This window comes from Scyliorhinus torazame, chromosome 18, assembly GCF_047496885.1.
Source record: "Scyliorhinus torazame isolate Kashiwa2021f chromosome 18, sScyTor2.1, whole genome shotgun sequence".
NCBI lineage: Eukaryota > Metazoa > Chordata > Chondrichthyes > Carcharhiniformes > Scyliorhinidae > Scyliorhinus > Scyliorhinus torazame.
In genome coordinates, this window is record NC_092724.1 from 110,322,696 (window position 1) to 110,343,138 (window position 20,443).

Sequence of the window (20,443 nt, forward strand, 5' to 3'; positions counted from 1 at the left end):
GAGAAGAAACATGAAGCCGTTACATCAGTTGCAGTTAACACCCACACTGCTTACAAGAGGCACACTGATAATGCTACTGCGAATCAGGGCCATCCAAGCCTCCCTCAAGCTCTACAATTTATCAACCTAAATATCAGGAAACAACAGAATTATGAAAAGGCACACTGAGCAAGCATTTGGTTACCTGGGATATGCAGGAACCCAGTAATGCAAAGTTCAACAAGAAAATTACATTTATACAGAAGCCAAATAATTATCAAAATTCATATGTTCTACCTGGAGGTAAACTACATACTGTAATGTTCATACAAAGAATTTCATAAGCTAATCATTTTAAATTCCACTATCTTTCATGGGTTAAAAGACATTTCATTTGCTGCAAAAGGAAAATTCTACTTCTTGTACTTGCACATACAGCATTTCTAATTAAAAAATGGTTCTTGCTTTATTAACAATGAATAAGTTAGTAATGAAGTACAATGCCAGTTATAAAAATTGCACTAAAAAAATTAAATGCATCAGCATAAAATTTACCAAAGGTTATGACAATATGGAGGAAATGAAATGTTATATTAGAAATAAAAGATACAAGATCTAAATGTATTCTAAAAGGAACCTCGTCCTAAACCTATTATACCTATCAATCTACTGACAAACAGTAATGCTTCTGGTTTCTGTGAAATTAGGTTTATTTCAATTACTTGCAAAAAAATTCAAAAATTATTTTATGAAATAAGTTTCAAATATTTAGCAACTCACAAATTCTATTTAAGGCAAACTTCCACTGCTGTCACCAGCCTTCGGGTAGTATTTTCAGTCCCTACCCACTGTGTGTGACTTTGTACCAATATTGTCGTTTTAAAAAAACAATTAAATCTTGAACTCATGAGAAAGAATGACTTAATTGACAGATACTGCTTCATATCATTATATTTCAAGGAACGGAAATGATGATGAGGCGCCCTAAAACTTTGTTTGCAAACTTCTGGGACCTTCATGTGGAATCAGCCATTGACCGCATTACGGGGATCATTAAATGATTATTGTAAGATTTGATCATGCAATATCTGCCTGCATGTACAAGCTTCACATTCTCACAGTTGAACCCTTCATTAAACCAAAGTCAAATCCAATCTCACCATCCAAATCACAGAACAGATAGCTAATAGAACAAGTTTGTAATATAATCCAGTGGTTTGGGTGACGACAAACTAAATTATAGATACTTCCGACTGTATAAAGTGAGTTCTGTTCTGTTTTGTTAGAATATGCTGAACTATTGCCAATCTGGCAGAGTCATGATTTTCATTTTTTTGCAGCCCAAGTTGTGAGCTCTATTTACTTATCACTGCACATTTTTTTTTAATGCTCTCTACATCCTCCACCCTATCCCTCGGATACATATTTCCTATTCTCTGTGGTTTTCAACAAACTCTGCAGTCTCCACTCGCCTTCTCCAACTCAGCATCTGGAGTTCAGCGTGAAATGTCATAATCCATCAGTGGCATGCCACTGCTTCAGTGCACTGCTCCCTCCTTATGTGGCAGTGACTTGCTGAAAGATGAGGAAAATTAAAAAAAATTTAAATCACAAGGAATAAAATTCATAGGATGGGATGGAAATCAAGTGAAGGTAAGGATAGAATAAGAATAAGCCAAGAAGGGAAAGTGAAAAGCTTATTTTTCCCTCATCCACTGCTACAAGACCAAGACACACACGAAAAAGAGTTTAAAAAGCTTCCTTATCTGTGGCTTATTTTATGTACTTTTCAAAAAGACCCCCTAATCTTACAGCAGCTCAATGCCTGCCTGGCCTTCTTATGCTTCCCACAGAAAGGAGATTAGAACACAACAGATGGTTTTATTTTCTATGTTCTCAGTGTTTCTCAATTGTTACGACCCCCTTGGGGGCCAAACACTGTGCTCTATATGATTTCCCCCCCTTTCATCTCAGAGTACAAACTCCCCCAGTAATTGAGGGGGGGGGGGGTTTCCCCTTAACAAGAGAGAAACTTCACAGTACAAAAACCCTAACCTGGGTGCAGGTCGAAGAAGGTGGCCCTTTGGGGAGAGGAGCTGTAGCTTTGTAATTTTGTATATACTGTAATAAACCTTTGTTCAGTCCTATCCTGACGTACGTTCCTGGGTCTCTTCCGTCGGATTCTACATCAAGATAAAGTGTTTTGATTCTAGTTAACTGGCATAAATGACTATCTTTTAAAAGGAACACCAAGATTACCTTCTTAACTACTTGGCTTGACTAAATGGAACACGAGAAGCTCTACTGTGAATGAGTCACCACTCATTTTGCTTCTCATCGTTCATCAAACTTTGAGGGTGGCAGGAGAGTGTGCATGCTTCATTGAACAATCTGATTTGTTACTTTCTAGTCTTTACCCGTTTGTCGAACATTCCCATTTGATTTTCTTATATTTAAGTGGCTAAGACTGATTCTTTCGCATTAATCTGAGTGCTATAACAGTTTTGCTCTGTTGCTCAACTATGACATCTGATAGCGACTTAGACAATATCTTAAAATCCCTGATTAGATAAATCACCAGGGCAGGCTCAGCCCTCTATGAATTGTGCCACTTTCCTGCAGGAGTGGGGAATTACCTTTGTGTTTATGTATTGTAAATTTAATTCTAATCCCTTTGAACAAATGGTTTACTCTAATCCACTATGGGACTGACTCAATTCCTGGTCTTCCTCTGAGGATCTGCTAGCCAATTAGCTTGAAGGTTTTCAGATTGTGTTCCAATAGCCTTTAGTCTGGATGTCTTGGGGCATCTAGAAAAGTCTGATAGACTTAATGTTGGTGTTCCAGGGTATCTGCAGGAGATTAAAAAAAAAGTCTGCCCCATGTTCCTGGGACAGAGCACACTTCCAAAGAACAGGAAAGAATTTCAGAGTATTTACTGCAAAGGTTAAAAGACCTCAGAAACTAGTGGGACATTTAAAAAAATGTTTTTCAGGAAATCAGGTGGAATTCAATTTGTTTTTGGAAGGTTTAACTGGAAAGCTTTAATGAGCACAGTGATAAGCTGAACCGGCTCATTCCACATATCGGGTATAGAACGAGCATAGTGGTGATTGAGGATATTTTGACATTAATACTGAAATTTGTCATTTCTGTTTCAGCATATAGTTATCTTTTTTCTAAATTTAGAGTACCCAAATATTTTTTTCTAAGTAAGGGTGGCCAACCCACGTACTCTGCACATCTTTGGTTGTGGGGTGAGACCCACGCATAACACGGGGAAAATGTGCAAACTCCACACGGAGAACGACCCGAGGCCGGGATCGAACCCGGGCCCTCAGCGCTGTGAGGCAGCAGTGTAACCACTGCTCCAATGTGCTGCCCCTGTAATATTTGGTTCTGCTTGCAGCTGAATTTCATGATGAAGAGGTTTTTAGATCTTTACAATTTGCGAGATTCCAGGCATGGAAGAATTCCTGCTTGAAGGCTATAAAAGGTTCCTTCTCAAAACAGCTCCCCTGGCTATATTTGGAAATCTCTTCATTCCACTTAGCCACTACAAATCCAAATAAAACGTGTGAAACAAATCCTCACACTGGAGGCGAAAAACAAAAATTTGCTCCTGTCCAGCACAGTTACAAAGCACTTACCAGAGTTGTAATTTCACCCGACGCCCATCTAACAGAATTGTTGTTGTCTTGTAATCGATACCTGACAGAAAGAAAAATAACTGTTAGCAGAAAGATTTCAGACCCCAAATGGATTGATTATTCAACATTTAACAATATAACCAATAAATTAACAAAAGCTATTTGCTGCATATACAATAACCCTGATGTGCCTTCAACCAACAATACTAATTAGTTATTCATCTAACAGTTGTTTTGGGCTGGGAGCAGAAGAGTGGAGGCAGAATACTGCTGCATACAAAATTATTGCCATGTTTTCCTGTTGGCGAAGAGGGGTAAGCAGAATGGCGCTCAAAGGGTTCTTTCAGCTTTCAAAAGCCGCCTAAAAACTCTCTCCATGCATTCAGTATCCTTAACGAAGTGAAAAAAAATGAAAAACGCTTATTGTCACAAGTAGACTTCAAATGAAGTTACTGTGAAAAGCCCCTAGTCGCCACATTCCGGTGCCTGTTCGGGGAGGCTGGTACGGAAATTGAACCGTGCTGCTGGCCTGCCTTGGTCTGCTTTAAAAGCCAGCGATTTAGCCCAGTGTGCTAAACCAGCCTCTAATTTCTAAACAGTCTTCTCTTGCTGCCCATTGGAGATTCTGTTTCGCATGAGCAATATCAAGTAAATTCAGATGTTTAGAATTTAGAATTTTTTTCTCTGTCTTGCCAGCGTTGAGGGAAAAATTACGAATTAAAGTCAGTTTTTTTTAAGAAGTTGGGATATTTCTGCATGTGAGCTGTGGCTGAACTAGCAAGCTTGCATCAGGTGTAAACAGAATAATTCATTACAAGGCAAACAAACATTCTCAATTATCATTCTCAAAGACATTTCTTATTTAGCTGACAAATAGCCAGGCATTTAATTAGAAATCTGGAGGATTTGATGGCCTATTTTATTCCCTAAAACAAAGGACTGTGATCATTTTTTACACTTTAGCAATTAAGATTATAAATAACATCTTGAGAATCACATTTAATTCTTTGGGGATGTTATTCATATTATGAGTAAAATTTATAAAACAGAAATGTACTTTCCAGGAATGGCGAAAGAGACATCTGCTTTCTTGCCTTCAAGCACGGTAACACAGTGGTTAGCACTGGTGCTTCACAGCACCAGGGATCCGGGTTCAATTCCAGGCTTGGGTCACTGTCTGTGCGGGTCTGCACGTTCTCCCCGTGTCTGTGTGGGTTTTCTCCGGGTGCTCCAGTTTCTTCCCACAAGTCCCGGAAGACGTGCTTGTAAGGCGAATTGGACATTCTGAATCCTCCCTCAATGTACCGAACAGGCGCCGGAGTTTGGCAACTAGGGGATTTTCACAGCAACTTCATTGTAGTGTTCATGTAAGCCTTCTTGTAACACTAATAGATTATTATTATACATGATATATCTGATTCCATCATGGTTAGGTAAAACAGTGGTAGCAATGGTGGATTATGGCTTATAATAATAATCTTTATTGTCACAAGTAGGCTTACGTTACACTGCAATGAAGATACTGTGAAAAGCCCCTAGTCGCCACATTCCGGCGCCTGTTCGGGTACACTGGGGGGAGAATTCAAAATATCCAATTCACCTAACAAGCATTTCTTTCGTCCCTTGGGGAGGAAACCGGAGCACCCGGAAGAAACCCACACAGACGCAGGGAGAATATGCAGACTGCACACAGACAGTGACCCAAGCCGGGAAGCGAACCTGGGATACTGGAGCAGTGAAGCAACAATGCTAACCAATGTGCAACCATGCCACCCATAATTGATCTTTCAAAACTCCTGAGTAAACACTTCTGGTTGTCATATTATAAAAAGGATGTAGAGGCATTAGTGAGGATGCTGAGAAGATTGCCGGGGACAATACCAGAAACATGTGGGTATACATTTCAGGAAAGTATCGACCGACCGGGTCGCTTTTCCCTTGAAAAGTGAAGGCTGAGGAGTGACCTAATTTAGGTGTTTAAAAATTATGAAATATTTTAATACGGTGGATAAAGAGAAAAAGTTTCCTTTTATGGTGAATAGCACAACTGGAGATAATCAACATAAGATAGTCACCAAGAAATTCAACAGGGAATCCAAAAGAAATGTATTCACCTAAAAAGTGGATCTTGCTACCACAGGAAGTGGTTGTGCCATTTAGTGCAGATGCATTTAAGGGTAGGTTAGACAAACATACGAAAGATAAGGGAATAGAGAGTTAGAATGATAGATAAGAAAGATGGGAGGAGACTCGAGTGGAGCATAAAATGACAGCCGGGGCTAGTTCTGCTGAATGATGAACGTCTGTGCCATATATCCGATGATGTGGAGATGCCGGTGTTGGACTGGGGTGAGCACAGGAAGAAGTCTTACAACAAGTCGCACGAGTATGTACCGCGTACCTGGTGGGTGGTGTTCTCACTTGTCGATGATCTGGCATGTCTTTCAGAGATTGCCATGACAGGGTTGTGTGGTGTCATGGTCGTTGTTCTGAAGGCTGGGTAGTTTGCAGCAAACAATGGTTTGTTTGAGGTTGCGCGGTTGTTTGAAGGCAAGTAGTGGGGATGACTTTGGCAAGATGTTAGTCTTCATTGATGACGTGTTGAAGGCTGCGAAGAAGATGTTGTAGTTTCTCAGCTCCGGGAAATACTGGATGACGAAGGGTACTCTGTCGGTTGTGTCCCGCGTTTGTCTTTTGAGGAAGTCGGTGCGGGTTTTTGCTGTGGCGCGTTGGAACTGTCGATCGATGAGTCGAGCGCCATATCCCGTTCGTACGAGGGCATCTTTCAGCGTCTGTAGATGTCTGTTACGCTCCTCCTCTTCTGAGCAGATCCTGTGCATATGTGAGGCTTGTCCATAGGGGATGGCTTCTTTAATGTGTTTAGGGTCGAAGCTGGAGAAGTGGAGCATCGTGAGGTTATCCGTGGGCTTGCAGTAAAGCGAAGTGCTGAGATGACCGTCCTTGATGGAGATGAGTGTGTCCAAGAATGCAACCGATTTTGGCGAGTAGTCCATGGTGAATCTTTATGTTTTTATAAATTTAGAGTACCCAATTATTTTTTTCCAATTAAGTGGCAATTTAGCGTGGCCAATCCACCTACCTTGCACATCTTTTGGGTTGTGGGGGCGAAACCCACGCAAACACAGGGAGAATGTGCAAACTCCACATGGACAGTGATCCAGAGCAGGGATCGAACCTGGGACCTCGGCGCTGTGAGGCCTCAGTGCTAACCAACTGCACCATCGTGCTGCCCTGTTAATGCTATTTTTTCTTCTTTTTTATAAATTTAGAGTACCCAATTATTTAGCGTGGCCAATCCACCTAACCCACACATCTTTGGGTTGTGGGGGCGAAACCCACACAGATACGGGGAGAACATGCAAGCTCCACACAGACAGTGACCCAGGGCCGGGATTCGAACCTGGGTTCTCAGCGCCGTAGGCAGCAATGCTAACCACTGTGCCACCGTGCTGCCCCGTCCATGGTGAGTTTAATGGTGGGATGGAACTGATTGATGTCATTGAGTCGTTTTAGTGATTCTTTGCCGTGGGTCCAAAGGAAAAAAATGTCATTGATGTATCTGTTGTATAACATTGGTTGAAGGTCCTGTGCAGTGAGGAGGTCTTGTTCAAACTTGTGGATGAAGATGTTGGCATATTGAGGTGCGAATTTGGTCCCCATGGCTGTTCCGTGTGTCTGGATGAAGAACTTGTTGTCGAAGGCGAAGACGTTGTGATCCATAATGAAGCGGATGAGTTGCAGAATTGCATCTGAAGATTGGCAGTTGTCGGTGTTGAGTACTGAGGCTATTGCAGCAATGCTGTCGTCATGGGGGATGCTGATGTAGAGTGCCGAGACGTCCATTGTGACGAGGAATGTTCCTGGTTCAACTGGTCCATGGGTGCTGAGTTTCTGTAAGAAGTCCGTTGTGTCACAACAGAAGTTGGGCATTCCTTGTACGATGGGTTTCAAGATGCCCTCGATGTAGCCAGAGAGGTTCTCACACAGGGTCCCATTGCCTGATACGATAGGCTGGACTGGTGTGTTGGCCTTGTGTATTTTCGGGAGGCAGTAGAGATCTCCAACGCGGGTGTACGTGGGATGAGAGCTCTGAAGGTCTGGATCCAAGGTCTTGATCAGTCTGTTGAGTTGCCGGGTGTGTTCCTTGGTCAGATCTGCGGGTAACTGTCTGTAATGTTCCTGGTTGTTGATTTGTCCGTACACTTCTTTGTAGTAGTCCGTTCTGTTCAGTATAACGGTGGCCCCTCCTTTGTCTGCTGGTTTGATGACGATGTTGCTGTTGGTCTTGAGAGCGCGAATGGCGTTGCCTTGTACTTGGGTGACATTTGGGGCTGTCTTGTGAATGCGACTGATGAATCTGGCATTGACGCGACTCCTGACGGCTTGAGCATACATGCCGAGTCTAGGGCAGCGGCCTTCTGGAGGGGTCCAATTTGACTCTTTCCTCTTCGGTTGCCGCACCGCAGATCTCGGGGTCTGCTGTTCCGGTTCATTGGTTGTATATCCGAGGTAGTAAGCCTATTCTCACATTCGTAAGTTCTCATATTCGTAAGTATATAAGAAATAGGAATAGATGTAGGCCATATAGTCACTTTGGCTTGCTCCACCATCCAATAAAATCATGGTTGACCTTATTGCTTCACTCCATTTCCCCACCTTATTGATTTATCCCATAGCTCGCCTCGCCTCAGCTAAAATCACAAGGGAAAATCACAAGAGTGAAAGTAAGTATTATTTGATTGGGTTATTCCAGATTGCTGCATGGCATAGGACAGCCTGGGGATAAGTGTGGGGAGGATAAAAACATTAAAGGCTTGAACTAATTCCACCAAATGTTGTAGTTAATTATTTAAATAGTAACTAAAATATGCCATTAGTGAAGGTTAACCTCTCAGCATTCACTGCTATTAGTACTCCAAATCCAACCCAATACTTTCTGCTGTGATCTTACTGGCAATGATGGAAAACAAAATCAAGAAAGATATTTGACGGCCATTCAACTTTTATAGATTTTCTTGTTTCTCATTGTATCTGAAACTATCTAGGTCATGGCACCCAGATCCTATTTAATGGGATGAACTGGGAATAGTAGTCTGAAAAATAAAAGATAGCTAAATTTGGCATATGGAATTTCAGTATTTTGGACACATTAAAAAATACAAAAATCTCTGCACATGTTTGAACGAAGGCAAAGTTGAGAGTGGAATGTGAAAAATAAGGCAAATCATTTTTAAGCTAAGGTCCTACACCACTTGGCAGATGGCTGAAGACTGGCATTGGCCCGGGACCAGGTCAACAATCTGTTCTTTCAACATATTTACATGTGAGAGGCAGGAGTTCTGCCTTCATAAAAGGTTCATTAATGTCGTATTTCCCCCCCCCCCCCCACGCGCCGCATTCAATCGGGCAGAATGCTACTTAAATTGTACATTCAAATTAAACTGATATTTTTAAGTCTGTTTACAGGTTGATCTACTGAGATTTTGTTTTACGCAGTTCTCGAACAGATGTTGTCTTGCCCAACCACATGAAAACAACACATACTGTAAAGTAAATGTCAGTCACAACTACAATTTCAACTGAACAAACCATCAGAATAGACAAAATTACTTCAGTGCATATACAAGGCCAACAAAAGCTCCTTGTGGAATAAAAAGAGATAAAAGTACTTAAAATTCATGGTTAAAATTATACCTCTTTTGGACAAGGGTGTGCAAAAGCTTTAAAACATCACCTTCTTTGTGTCATGAGCACATACTAACCAAGATGCTAACACTCATAAATATTCAAATGGAGCATGTGTGTAATTTCACTTTAATTGTTGACAACTTTATATGCAGTACACTATAAGCTAAACAACTTGGTGTCCAAACAGTAATAACTATTTTTCTGCATTGTGGCGAAAAGCCAACATTATCCATTTTTTAAAAAAATCAAGACATAGCATTGAATACAATACACTAAACTGGTCACAGAAATCTTTGTTGATACAAATAAGCTTGGTTGATACCACAACAATACTGTATAATTAAGGTAGAAGCAACGCTACCATCTAGATTCAGCAATGGTTAAAATCACTCTGATGAAAAATGATGGTCAAAACAAGATAGATGCCACCACAGAGCTTGAACTAACAGTTCAGCACAAGTTTCTAGCAATTTAAATGGACAAGCTGAACAAATGAAGATTCAAACTAAACCACCAGCATATTTGTTCACTTATCAGCAAGCCAATCGTTTCGCTAAAAAGAAATCTCAAAAAGTAACCAATCGGGGATAATATCTGACATAAGCAGCTTTTGGGGCAAACTATTGTGTAATTTAGTGGTTGTTAATGTCAGTATTTATGATTTTAGTCACACTAAAAAAAGTACTAAATTTACTTTTGAATAACCCAATATTTTGTTGAACTACATTATTTCAGAAACATGCAGTCATATTGCCTGAAAACTTGTTGCAGTCAGGGGGATACGATCTACCTGCTTGCAAATTACATAAAGGCAAGGTTCATATCGAAATGATCGTCTAAAATTAGTTTAAAAACAACTGACCTGAAATTAAAGTAATTTGTTCAAAAAGGGGAGCAGAGACAACCCGGCAACTATAGACCGGTGAGCCTCACGTCTGTAGTGGGTAAAGTCTTGGAGGGGATTATAAGAGACAAGATTTATAATCATCTAGATAGGAATAATATGATCAGGGATAGTCAGCATGGCTTTGTGAAGGGTAGGTCATGCCTCACAAATCTTATCGAGTTCTTTGAGAAGGTGACTGAACAGGTAGATGAGGGTAGAGCAGTTGATGTGGTGTATATGGATTTCAGTAAAGCGTTTGATAAGGTTCCCCACGGTAGGCTATTGCAGAAAATACGGAGGCTGGGGATTGAGGGTGATTTAGAGATGTGGATCAGAAATTGGCTCGCTGAAAGAAGACAGAGGGTGGTGGTTGATGGGAAATGGTCAGAATGGAGTTCAGTTACAAGTGGCGTACCACAAGGATCTGTTCTGGGGCCGTTGCTGTTTGTCATTTTTATCAATGACCTAGAGGAAGGCAAAGAAGGGTGGGTGAGTAAATTTGCAGACGACACTAAAGTCGGTGGTGTTGTCGATAGTGAGGAAGGATGTAGCAGGTTGCAGAGGGACATAGATAAGCTGCAGAGCTGGGCTGAGAGGTGGCAAATAGAGTTTAATGTAGAGAAGTGTGAGGTGATTCACTTTGGAAGGAATAACAGGAATGCGGAATATTTGGCTAATGGTAAAGTTCTTGGAAGTGTGGATGAGCAGAGGGATCTAGGTGTCCATGTACATAGATCCCTGAAAGTTGCCACCCAGGTTGATAGGGTTGTGAAGAAGGCCTATGGAGTGTTGGCCTTTATTGGTAGAGGGATTGAGTTCCGGAGTCAGGTGATCATGTTGCAGCTGTACAAAACTCTAGTACGGCCGCATTTGGAGTATTGCGTACAGTTCTGGTCACCGCATTATAGGAAGGACGTGGCGGCTTTGGAGCGGGTGCAGAGGAGATTTACCAGGATGTTGCCTGGTATGGAGGGAAAATCTTATGAGGAAAGGCTGATGGACTTGAGGTTGTTTTCGTTGGAGAGAAGGTTAAGAGGAGACTTAATAGAGGCATACAAAATGATCAGGGGGTTAGATGGGGTGGACAGTGAGAGCCTTCTCCCGCGAATGGAAGTGGCTGGCACGAGGGGACATAGCTTTAAAGTGAGGGGTAATAGATATAGGACAGAGGTCAGAGGTAGGTTCTTTACGCAAAGAGTGGTGACGCCGTGGAATGCCCTACCTGCAACAGTAGTGAACTCGCCAACATTGAGGGCATTTAAATGTTTATTGGATAAGCATATGGATGATAAGGGCATAGTGTAGGTTAGATGGCTTTTGTTTCGGTGCAACATCGTGGGCCGAAGGGCCTGTACTGCGCTGTATCGTTCTATGTTCTATAAAAACAGCAGATTAAACAAACCAGCATTCGAATTTTGCAAATGTTCCTCGCTCACCTCGGAGGTCCCACGTTATGATAACAGTTTTCCCGCATCCACTTTGTGGATCATCTGAAAGCTACCAATATACTACATTACATACTCAGATGCATTCAACAAACACACACACTAAATGAACCGGGAAAATATGCAAACAGCTGCTCACATGGTTCTCCCTTCATTCTATCACCTCAAGGCCAGAAAAGGACACCTGCTAACAAGTGCAAATTTTTGCACCACATCACATGAACACAAATCATATTTTACATACTACAAGTTAATGTTCAAGACATAACTCGTAGCTCAAAATGAATTCATACATTTGAACAGACTGCTGACTCATGCACCTTAGCTACATTTCAACATCAAAATGAGCAACACAAAAAAAAATTTAACAGTTGCATTATTTGGTCCAATATACTGCTTAAAAGGCATGATTACATACTGCTATGTTAAAGGCAATCATTATTATTTGAGAAAGGATGAAAACATCATGAATCATTCTTCTTAGAATTCTGTCACACGTTTATGAGGAAATTATGAAGGCACAGCATACAGCATAGTGTACACACTTCAGTAGGCAAAAAGCAAAATACTGCGGATTCTGAAAATCGGAACTAAAAGTGGAAATGGTGGAAATGTAGATCAAACAACATCTTTGAGGACAGAAACAGAGTTGATGATCTTTCTTCAGAACTTGGGAGGCAGACTGGTTCCAGCCAGCATATGTGCATATGCCACATTTGCAATTTCAATACCTAGTTTATTTAAATATTTTAAAAGGTAATTTTTAGTTCTGGAAAGATTGTGGTTTAACTATATAAAATGGGATAAATGCAACAAATGCAACTTGAAGACTATTTCACTTAAAAGGTTGGGGCTATGTTGACTTATGTTGTTAACAACATGTGGGCTTACTTTGTTGGAGAATTGGAGACAGGAGGCGCAATTTAAAGGAACAAGTTCTAATTGCCGTAGTGAGCTAGGTTTCCTACAAGATCCTCAATGCCGGTGTTGGCGAACTCCTGACCGCGTTCTAACGGTGTGTTTTTTGGCCCTTTGAATTCCTCTCCGGGCGAGCCCATATTCAGAATTATTTTCATCACTGGGGAGCTGAAGTTGCTGACCAGACCGGCTCCTCAGAAATCGGGTTGCCATTTTGAAAGGGTGCCCTAATCTCTAAATGAGCTTGCGAGTCCCCCACCCATATACAATGTCACCCTTCACACACATGGGACCGACCCAATTCCTGCCCAAATGAAGACATTCTGCTATGGGTTCGCTGAGCAAACCACCCCCCGCCCCGCTTTTCAGACTGGCCTACACCCCCTTTCGGGGCCCTCCCTTCTTTCCGGGACCTCCACCCTTTACCCCCTGCAACCTTCCGGAGGCTCCTTCATACCCACCTTTCACCCCCTCACCCTCCGTATCCCCCTCATCACTCCATTCACGGGCATTGCTACCCTCAAGCCCTGGCCCATGGCAGTGCCACCCTGACAACTGGGCACCTATGCACAGACACCCTGGCAATGCTCCTGCCAGCGCCACCCTGCACCGTGGCAGTTCCAGGGTGGCAGTGCCATGGTGTGGGCTGGGCAGTGCCAAGATGTCTGGTTGTCAGAGGCAAGTCAGTGCCACTCTTCCCTGTCATTGATCACCCAGGGGCCTACAACTGCTTGGGAGACCCTCCAGCCGTTGTTCCTCCTGATCCTCATTTGAGTGGACCAGTACTAATTGTCACAGGCGGGACCTCTCGCTGGCGAGCCAGTTAGATTGCAGGAGGCCATTAGATACAGAGACCATCTTATTAATGAGATGGAAATTGGCCTTGATTGATGATTATTGGCTTCTCGCCACACCTAGACAAGTTCAGGAATCCGGCAACGTGAGTGAGCCGTGTAGCCACGTAAAATGGCTGCGTTCCGATTAATTTGGCCAAAACCCAGTTTAAAATGGCTAACCCGAAAGACTGCTGGGAAAATCAGAGCCAATAGACTAAGGTTAAAAAGAGCAACAGCCGGTTAGATCGTAAACCCTGCTTGGCTACAATTAATTTAAAAGCTTTCAGTGTGACCTGGAAGATGATGTACTCATGAAGATGGGTGGAGATTTAAAAAGTTCTAGGGGTCAATTTATTCCTGTGCTTGCTGAGCACTGAATTTTCTGCAGCAGGAAAAAATGCTATACTTAAAAGGTATTGCTGTTGGCAGGTTCCAGGCAGCAAACGTGTTGCCGTTTGTTCGGGTCAGAAGACATTTGATAGCTCTGTGCTGTTAGGATTCAGGAGAAGTCCTCGGGAGCTCAGTAGGTGGCAGGTCACTGGCTCCGTGTTGATAAGGGTTAGAGTTTGGAAGAAGCCCTTCCAAGCCATTTATAGCTTGGTGCAGCTTGGGCAAACCAATGAAATCCAGGGGCAGTGCCAGCCTAGTGAAACTGAGGATTCTTTTGCAGCCAGTCCGGATTAAATGATCAGTCGAACACCTCGTTACTTTAACATATGTTTATTTCTCGGCCGGGGCTAAGACCACTGTATCTCTTGAGAGTTACAACAGCAAGCCAAAGCCAATACATCTAACAGCAGGATTTATACATTTTTGGTTCATTTCTGAGGGCAGCTCCCTCACATTTCTATCTGTGCTTACAGCTCAATTATAATTCAGCCCCCTCAATTATAATTATCTTTAAGCCTAGTGCACCCATTCCCAAGGCCGTTACTGCAATTTGTCTGGTTCAAAAACAAGTGATACAGCTTGCTACTAAAAAGCCTGTTTTGACATTTCTTCACGCAAAGCTTTATCTAACATTTTGTTTTTCCCATAAAGTTCCAATCCATCTTGAGCCAAACTCTCATTTATCGATCATCAGCCAAACTCTCAAAACTAACCGGCTATTAAAGAGCTGGAATCACACAAGTAGATGCTGAAGTCCAGACTTAGAAATCCAGGGGAATGGAGTCACAGCAGACGAGACCAAAACCCTGGGAAGTGTGAAGTTCATAGAATCCCTATAGTGTAGGAGTTGACCTTCTAGAGAGCACCCTAACTAGGCCCACTCCCCATCCTATTCCTGTAATCCTACCTAACCTGCACATCTTGGGATCTTGGTGCAATTTAACAGGGCCAATCCACCTAGCCTGCACATCTTTGGACTGTAGGAGGGAACCGCAGCAGACTCGGGGAGAACGTACAAACTCCACACAGACATATACCCAAAGCCAGAAGTGAACCCGGGTTGCTGGCGCAGTGAAGCAGCAGTGCTAACATTGTGTCACCCGGCAGTCCGAGTTAGAGCAACTTGGACAGAATTCAGAGGCTTGAACTTCAAGAATTAAATTTTAGAGTGGGGTAAACAAATTTGCAATGAATTAGGTTGACTATCAGTGTTTACTGACATCTGTGGGTTGCTCAAAAATTGTGGATCTGTCTTGGTCACATTTGCTTTTTATTTTACAGTGTGAGGTGTTCAACTACAGTTTGCCTGTCAATTCACATGTACCGCACTGTTCAGAATACAAGATAGATACTGTAAATCTTTTTTGACCTTGTATAATAGTTTATTTTTGTTCAAAATCTGTGGGATTTTGAGTCTATATTTCCTTAACAAGAGTTTTGAAACGCGAAATGTGTCAACTTTAAACAAAATGTTATTGGTCCTATCCGGATCGTACAGAAACTTGGGGCTCTGGTCTAGGATCATAACAACATGTGTGCAAAGGCAGTAAGAGCAAACCAAACACTTGTACAGAACAAGAATCATTCAGAGCTACTCTCATATCTGGGAGAAGCTGCTTTCAGGTCAATTGATGAAAGCCTGGCATCAACTTGCCTGCCTTTGCTGCAGTATGCAGCACGGGGACATCAGGATCAATTAGAGTGTGAGAACCTGTTAACAAGTGGCAGTCTTATCCTCAGCAATCACTCATAATGTTAAATGATAAAAACCAAGGGTTTTCTTTTTATCAAGCACCAGGAAATATCATTCAAAAACATTGCCAAGCACACCTTGCAAATCAACAATAATGACAAATGAGGGTGCAAGTCTGTACATGGGTACAGTACAATAGGAAACTTGCAGAAAGATTTCATAACCAGATGAACGCGGGAAGGGTGAAAGCCGTTTTGATGTTAAATTGCAGATCTTCAAGACAGAATTTTTTTTCTTCCGAGTACATTTTAAATGTTTGTATTTGGAGACTGTTCACAAGGCAGTTAAGCAGCATAGTATTCCCCGGCAGGAACTTTCCATTGACTTTCACGGGCAGGTGGCCAAAGGGCCCCTCCTGCCTTCCTTTCTATCAGCTCCTTTCAGAAGCTTTGTTTGCTTTAAAGATTATTTTTGAAGAAACAAAGATTTTCCTTATTGGTAAGATCACTGCTAAAGTGGTTGGGGATGGACTTCCACTAAACAAATGTTCAGTTGTCTAATGCAAGTATTTGCCGAGGACAGAACTTCCTTTACAAGTTCTTTATGGGTGCAACTAATATCCAAATACTGCAATTCATGACACTCTCTGGCCATACAACATTAAGTAGCACTTCAAATGTTCGCCACATCATTTAAAACAAAACACTGGTTTATATGAGTGTCGGTGTTCATTACAGGAAGTCTATGTAACAGGAAATTCCTATTTTACACTACATTTCAAGAATGGTCAAAATGACCACAGCTACATTTGCAGAAAAATAGGAAACCTTCAATCATGGTATATATATTTTTTTTAATTGACTATAATAGCAAGCATGTTTCTGTTAATCTGACAAACCATGCACAACAAAAAATATACGGGACATTGCCTGCAAATGTACTTGCCAGAATTCTAGTTCAATAATTAATATGAATGCATAACCACAATATTTGCTGAAGCTAAGTCAATCACTCCATTTAAGGTTTAAGCAGATAAAATGTAAGGGAAAGAGGAGACTTCCAGTGGCGGTGATGTGCTGAAATTTCAGACTCATTTCATCCATCAATAAGAGAGGGAGAGAAGTGGAACAACAACATGCCAGCAAACAGAAGCTCAAGGAGCCGCAGGGATGGCAGGAGCTGAGGGAAAGGTCAAGAGCAGCGGGTGAACAAGATGGTGGACCCACGAGGCGATCCCCCGCCCGGCCTGGAGATTGATGGAAGACGTTCCTGATCAAGGAACTATTGGTCATAAGTGAGCCAATAAAGACGGAGATCCAGGTGGTGGTCAAGGAGGCGGTGACGGAGGCATTGGTCGCCATGTAGATGGTGATCGACGGTCTGGGGGAGAAGCTGGAAGCTCAAGGGAAGATGATCCAGGAGCTTGAGAAGGCATCGACGGACCAGAGCGGCAGAATTGTTGCTCTGGAGGTCGAAGTTAAAAAGGTTGGTGACAACCCAGGGGAGCTTAAAGGGGAAGGTCAAGGACCAGGAGAACCGGTCCTGGCGGCAGAATATACAGATCATGGGCCTGCCAGAAAAGATCAAGAACATGAACCCGACTTCTATGTGGCTCAGATGCTGGGCAAACTGGTCGGGAGGGGCAGCTTCCCCAAACCGGTGGAGATTGACAGGGCACACAGATCGTTCTGGCTGAAGCCAAAGCGGGGGAGCAGCCGCGGGCAATAATTGCCAAACTGCACTGGCATCAGGACTGGGAGAGAAACCTGCATTGGGCTTGGCAGCCATAGGCGGGCAACTGGGAAGAACATTGGGGCAGACCTGGCAAAGCACAGGGCCGAAATCGGCCCTGTACAAGAGCGGAGTTAAGTTTGGAATGTTGATCTCAGCCAGGCTCTGGGTCACGTTCCAAAATTAAGAACATTATTTCAATACCCCGGCGGAGACAAATGAGTTTGTGCGAGCGAATGGCCTGGACAAGAGGCAGACGAGACAGCACCGAGAGTGAAACAGAGGAGGAAAAAAGATGAAAAACAACTATGATGGACCTATACCACATTTGCACGGGACAGTACTACCTCGCTCTGAACAGAAATGTTAAAAGGGCAGCACAGTAGCACAGTGGGTAGCACTGTTGCTTCACAGCTCCAGGGTCCCAGGTTCGAATCGCGGCTTGGGTCACTGTCCGTGTGGAGTCGGAACATTCTCCGTGTCTGCGTGGGATTTCTCCGGGTGCTCCGGCTTCCTCCAGCAAGTCCCGAAAGACGTGCTGTTAGGTAATTTGGACATTCTGAATTCTCCCTCTGTGTACCCGAACAGGGGCTGGAATGTGGCGACTAAGAACTTTTCACAGTAACTTCACTGCAGTTAATGTAAGCCTACTCAGGACAATAAAGATTATTATTATTAAAACACAGGAGGGGGCGAGGGCAGCGGTGCGCAGGAGAGGGTGAAGTGGGAACAGCAAACCCGCGGGCATAAGAAAGGTTCAGCCCAGGAGGGGGGCCCCACACCAGTGGAGAAAGCTAGTGAAAGAAGTATAAGAATAAGGCGGCCGCGGTTCACCTCCCGGCAGGAGTATCGGGGGGGGGGGGGGGGTATACAAGGGAATGGGAGATTAGGCAGCAGGGGGGACAGAGGGGAGAGGGCGGGGGGAACACAAGGATGAAGAAGGGTTGGTTTTCAGAGTGGATTTAGATGGAAACACGCACACACACAGAATTATAACAATACAACACCCAGGGCGGAAGACTATCAAAGTAAAAATATATTTTAAGGCAGTAAGGGAAAGAGTAGGAAAAAGGGATTGGAATAGATATCCCCAATACACAGTTTGTGTTGACATGTGCACAGTGGGCAGAATTTCCCTCTATATAGATATTTCTGTGATTTTATCAAAGTTTTGTAACTAAAACCATAGTTTTTGAGCACAGATTGTGGTTAATGATAATTCCATCCAAATTATCTTTCACATTTACCAGTTGAGCTCCTCATCTGGTTCTAACTTAAAAGTTGAAGTTTATGGAGGATAGAAGGACTAGGCACTGGAGTAATCAAGTTTACTGATGGCAAAAACATGATTAAGGATTGTAACAGAGGAGTGGCAGTGAGGAATGTTATGAAGGTTGAAATAATCTGTCTTGGCGATGGCCAGAACGTGATACTTAATGTTCAGCTGTTGGTTGAACTGAATGCCAGAGTCTTGCAGTCTGGTTGCTTTCTAAAACCAGATAAACAACTACTGCGGTTTTTAAATTATAAACTGCGCACATTCATTTACTTTGTGAAGACAAGGAACTGAATTTTGAGCCAATTCAAAATGTATCAAAAATGTGTTATCCAACTTCCAAAATGTGTGACATAAGATCATTCCTAAAGTGGTTGGGGATGGACTGCCACTAAACAAATGTTCAGTTGTCTATTGCAAGTATTTGCCGAGGTCAGTACTTTCTTTACAAGTTCTTTATGGGTGCAACTAATATTCAAATACTGCAATTCATGACACTCTGGCCATACAACTATAAGTAGCACTTCAAATGTTCGCCAAATCATTTAAAACAAAACACGATGATAATGGGATAATGTAGATGGGCTTTAGATTGGTTTCATAGGTCGGCGCAACATTGAGTGCCGAAGGGCCTGTACTGCGCTGTAATGTTCTATAATATTCTATTGTTCTATGTAATAGGGGTTTCCTATTTTTCACTACTTTTCAAGAATGGTCAAAATGACCACAGCTACATTTGCAGAAAAATAGGAAACCTTCAATCATGTACTGCTCTGGTATATATTAAAATAAAAATGGACTTTCATAGCAAGCATGTTTCTGTTAATTTAACAAACCATGCACAACAACAAATATACGGGATATTGCTTGCAAATGTGCTTGACAGAATTCTAGTTCAATAATTAATAAGTATGCATGACCACACTATTTACTGAAGTTAAGTCAATCACTCCATTTAAGGATTAAGCAGATAAAATGTAAGGGAAAGAGGAGACTTCCAGTGGCGGTGATATGCTGAGCAGTCGCACATCAGGTGGCTCTCCTCCAGAACACTACCAGTCACTTTTAGTCAAATTAAACCTGAAATTTCAGACTCATTTCATCCAGCAATAAGAAAGGGAGAGAAGTGGAACAACAACGTGTCAGCAAACAGAAGCTCGAGAAGCCACAGGGATGGCAGGAGCTGAGGGAAAGGTCAAGAGCAGCGGGTGAACAAGATGGTGGACCCACGAGGCGATCCCCCGCCCGGCCTGGAGATTGATGGAAGATGTTTCTGATCAAAGAACTATTGGCCATAAGTGAGCCAATAAAGATGGAGATCCAGGTGGCGGTCAAGGAGACTGTGACGGAGGCATAGGTTGCCACGTAGATGGTGCTCAACGGTCTGGGGAAGAAGCTGGAAACTCAAGGGAAGACGATCCAGGAACTTGAGAAGGCATCGACGGACCAGAGCGGCAGAATTGTTGCTCTGGAGGTCGAAGTTAAAAAGGTTGGTGACAACCCAGGGGAGCTTAAAGGGGAAGGTCAAGGACCAGGAGAACCGGTTCCGGCGGCAGAATATACAGATCATGGGCCTGCCAGAAAGGATCGAGAACATGAACCCGACTTCTATGTGGCCCAGATGGTCGGGAGGGGCAGCTTCTCCAAACTGGTGGAGATTGACAGGGCACACAGATCGTTCTGACTGAAGCCCAAAGCGGGGGAGCAGCCGAGGGCAATAATTGCCAAACTGCATTGGCATCAGAACTGGGAGAGAAACCTGCATTGGGGTCGGCAGACATAGGCGAGCAACTGGGAAGAAAATTGGGGCAGACCTGGTAAAGCACAGGGCCGAATTCAACCAGGCGAAATCGGCCCCGTACAAGAGCGGAATTAAGTTTGGAATGTTATTAGCAAGGTGCAGTGCGGCATTGTATATCCAGCAAAGCTG

General features: G+C 42.9%; 1 protein-coding gene across 1 annotated transcript in view; it reads right to left on the reverse strand.

The window, feature by feature from the left end:
• The window catches only part of LOC140395413 (ras-related protein Rab-40B), an 82,243-nt gene that overhangs the window by 37,969 nt on the left and 23,831 nt on the right, over positions 1 to 20,443 (reverse strand). Inside the window, exon 2 of the mRNA XM_072483137.1 lies at positions 3,630 to 3,690. Coding sequence (XP_072339238.1) covers positions 3,630 to 3,690 — 61 coding nt within the window. The remainder of the gene's footprint in view (positions 1 to 3,629; positions 3,691 to 20,443) is intronic.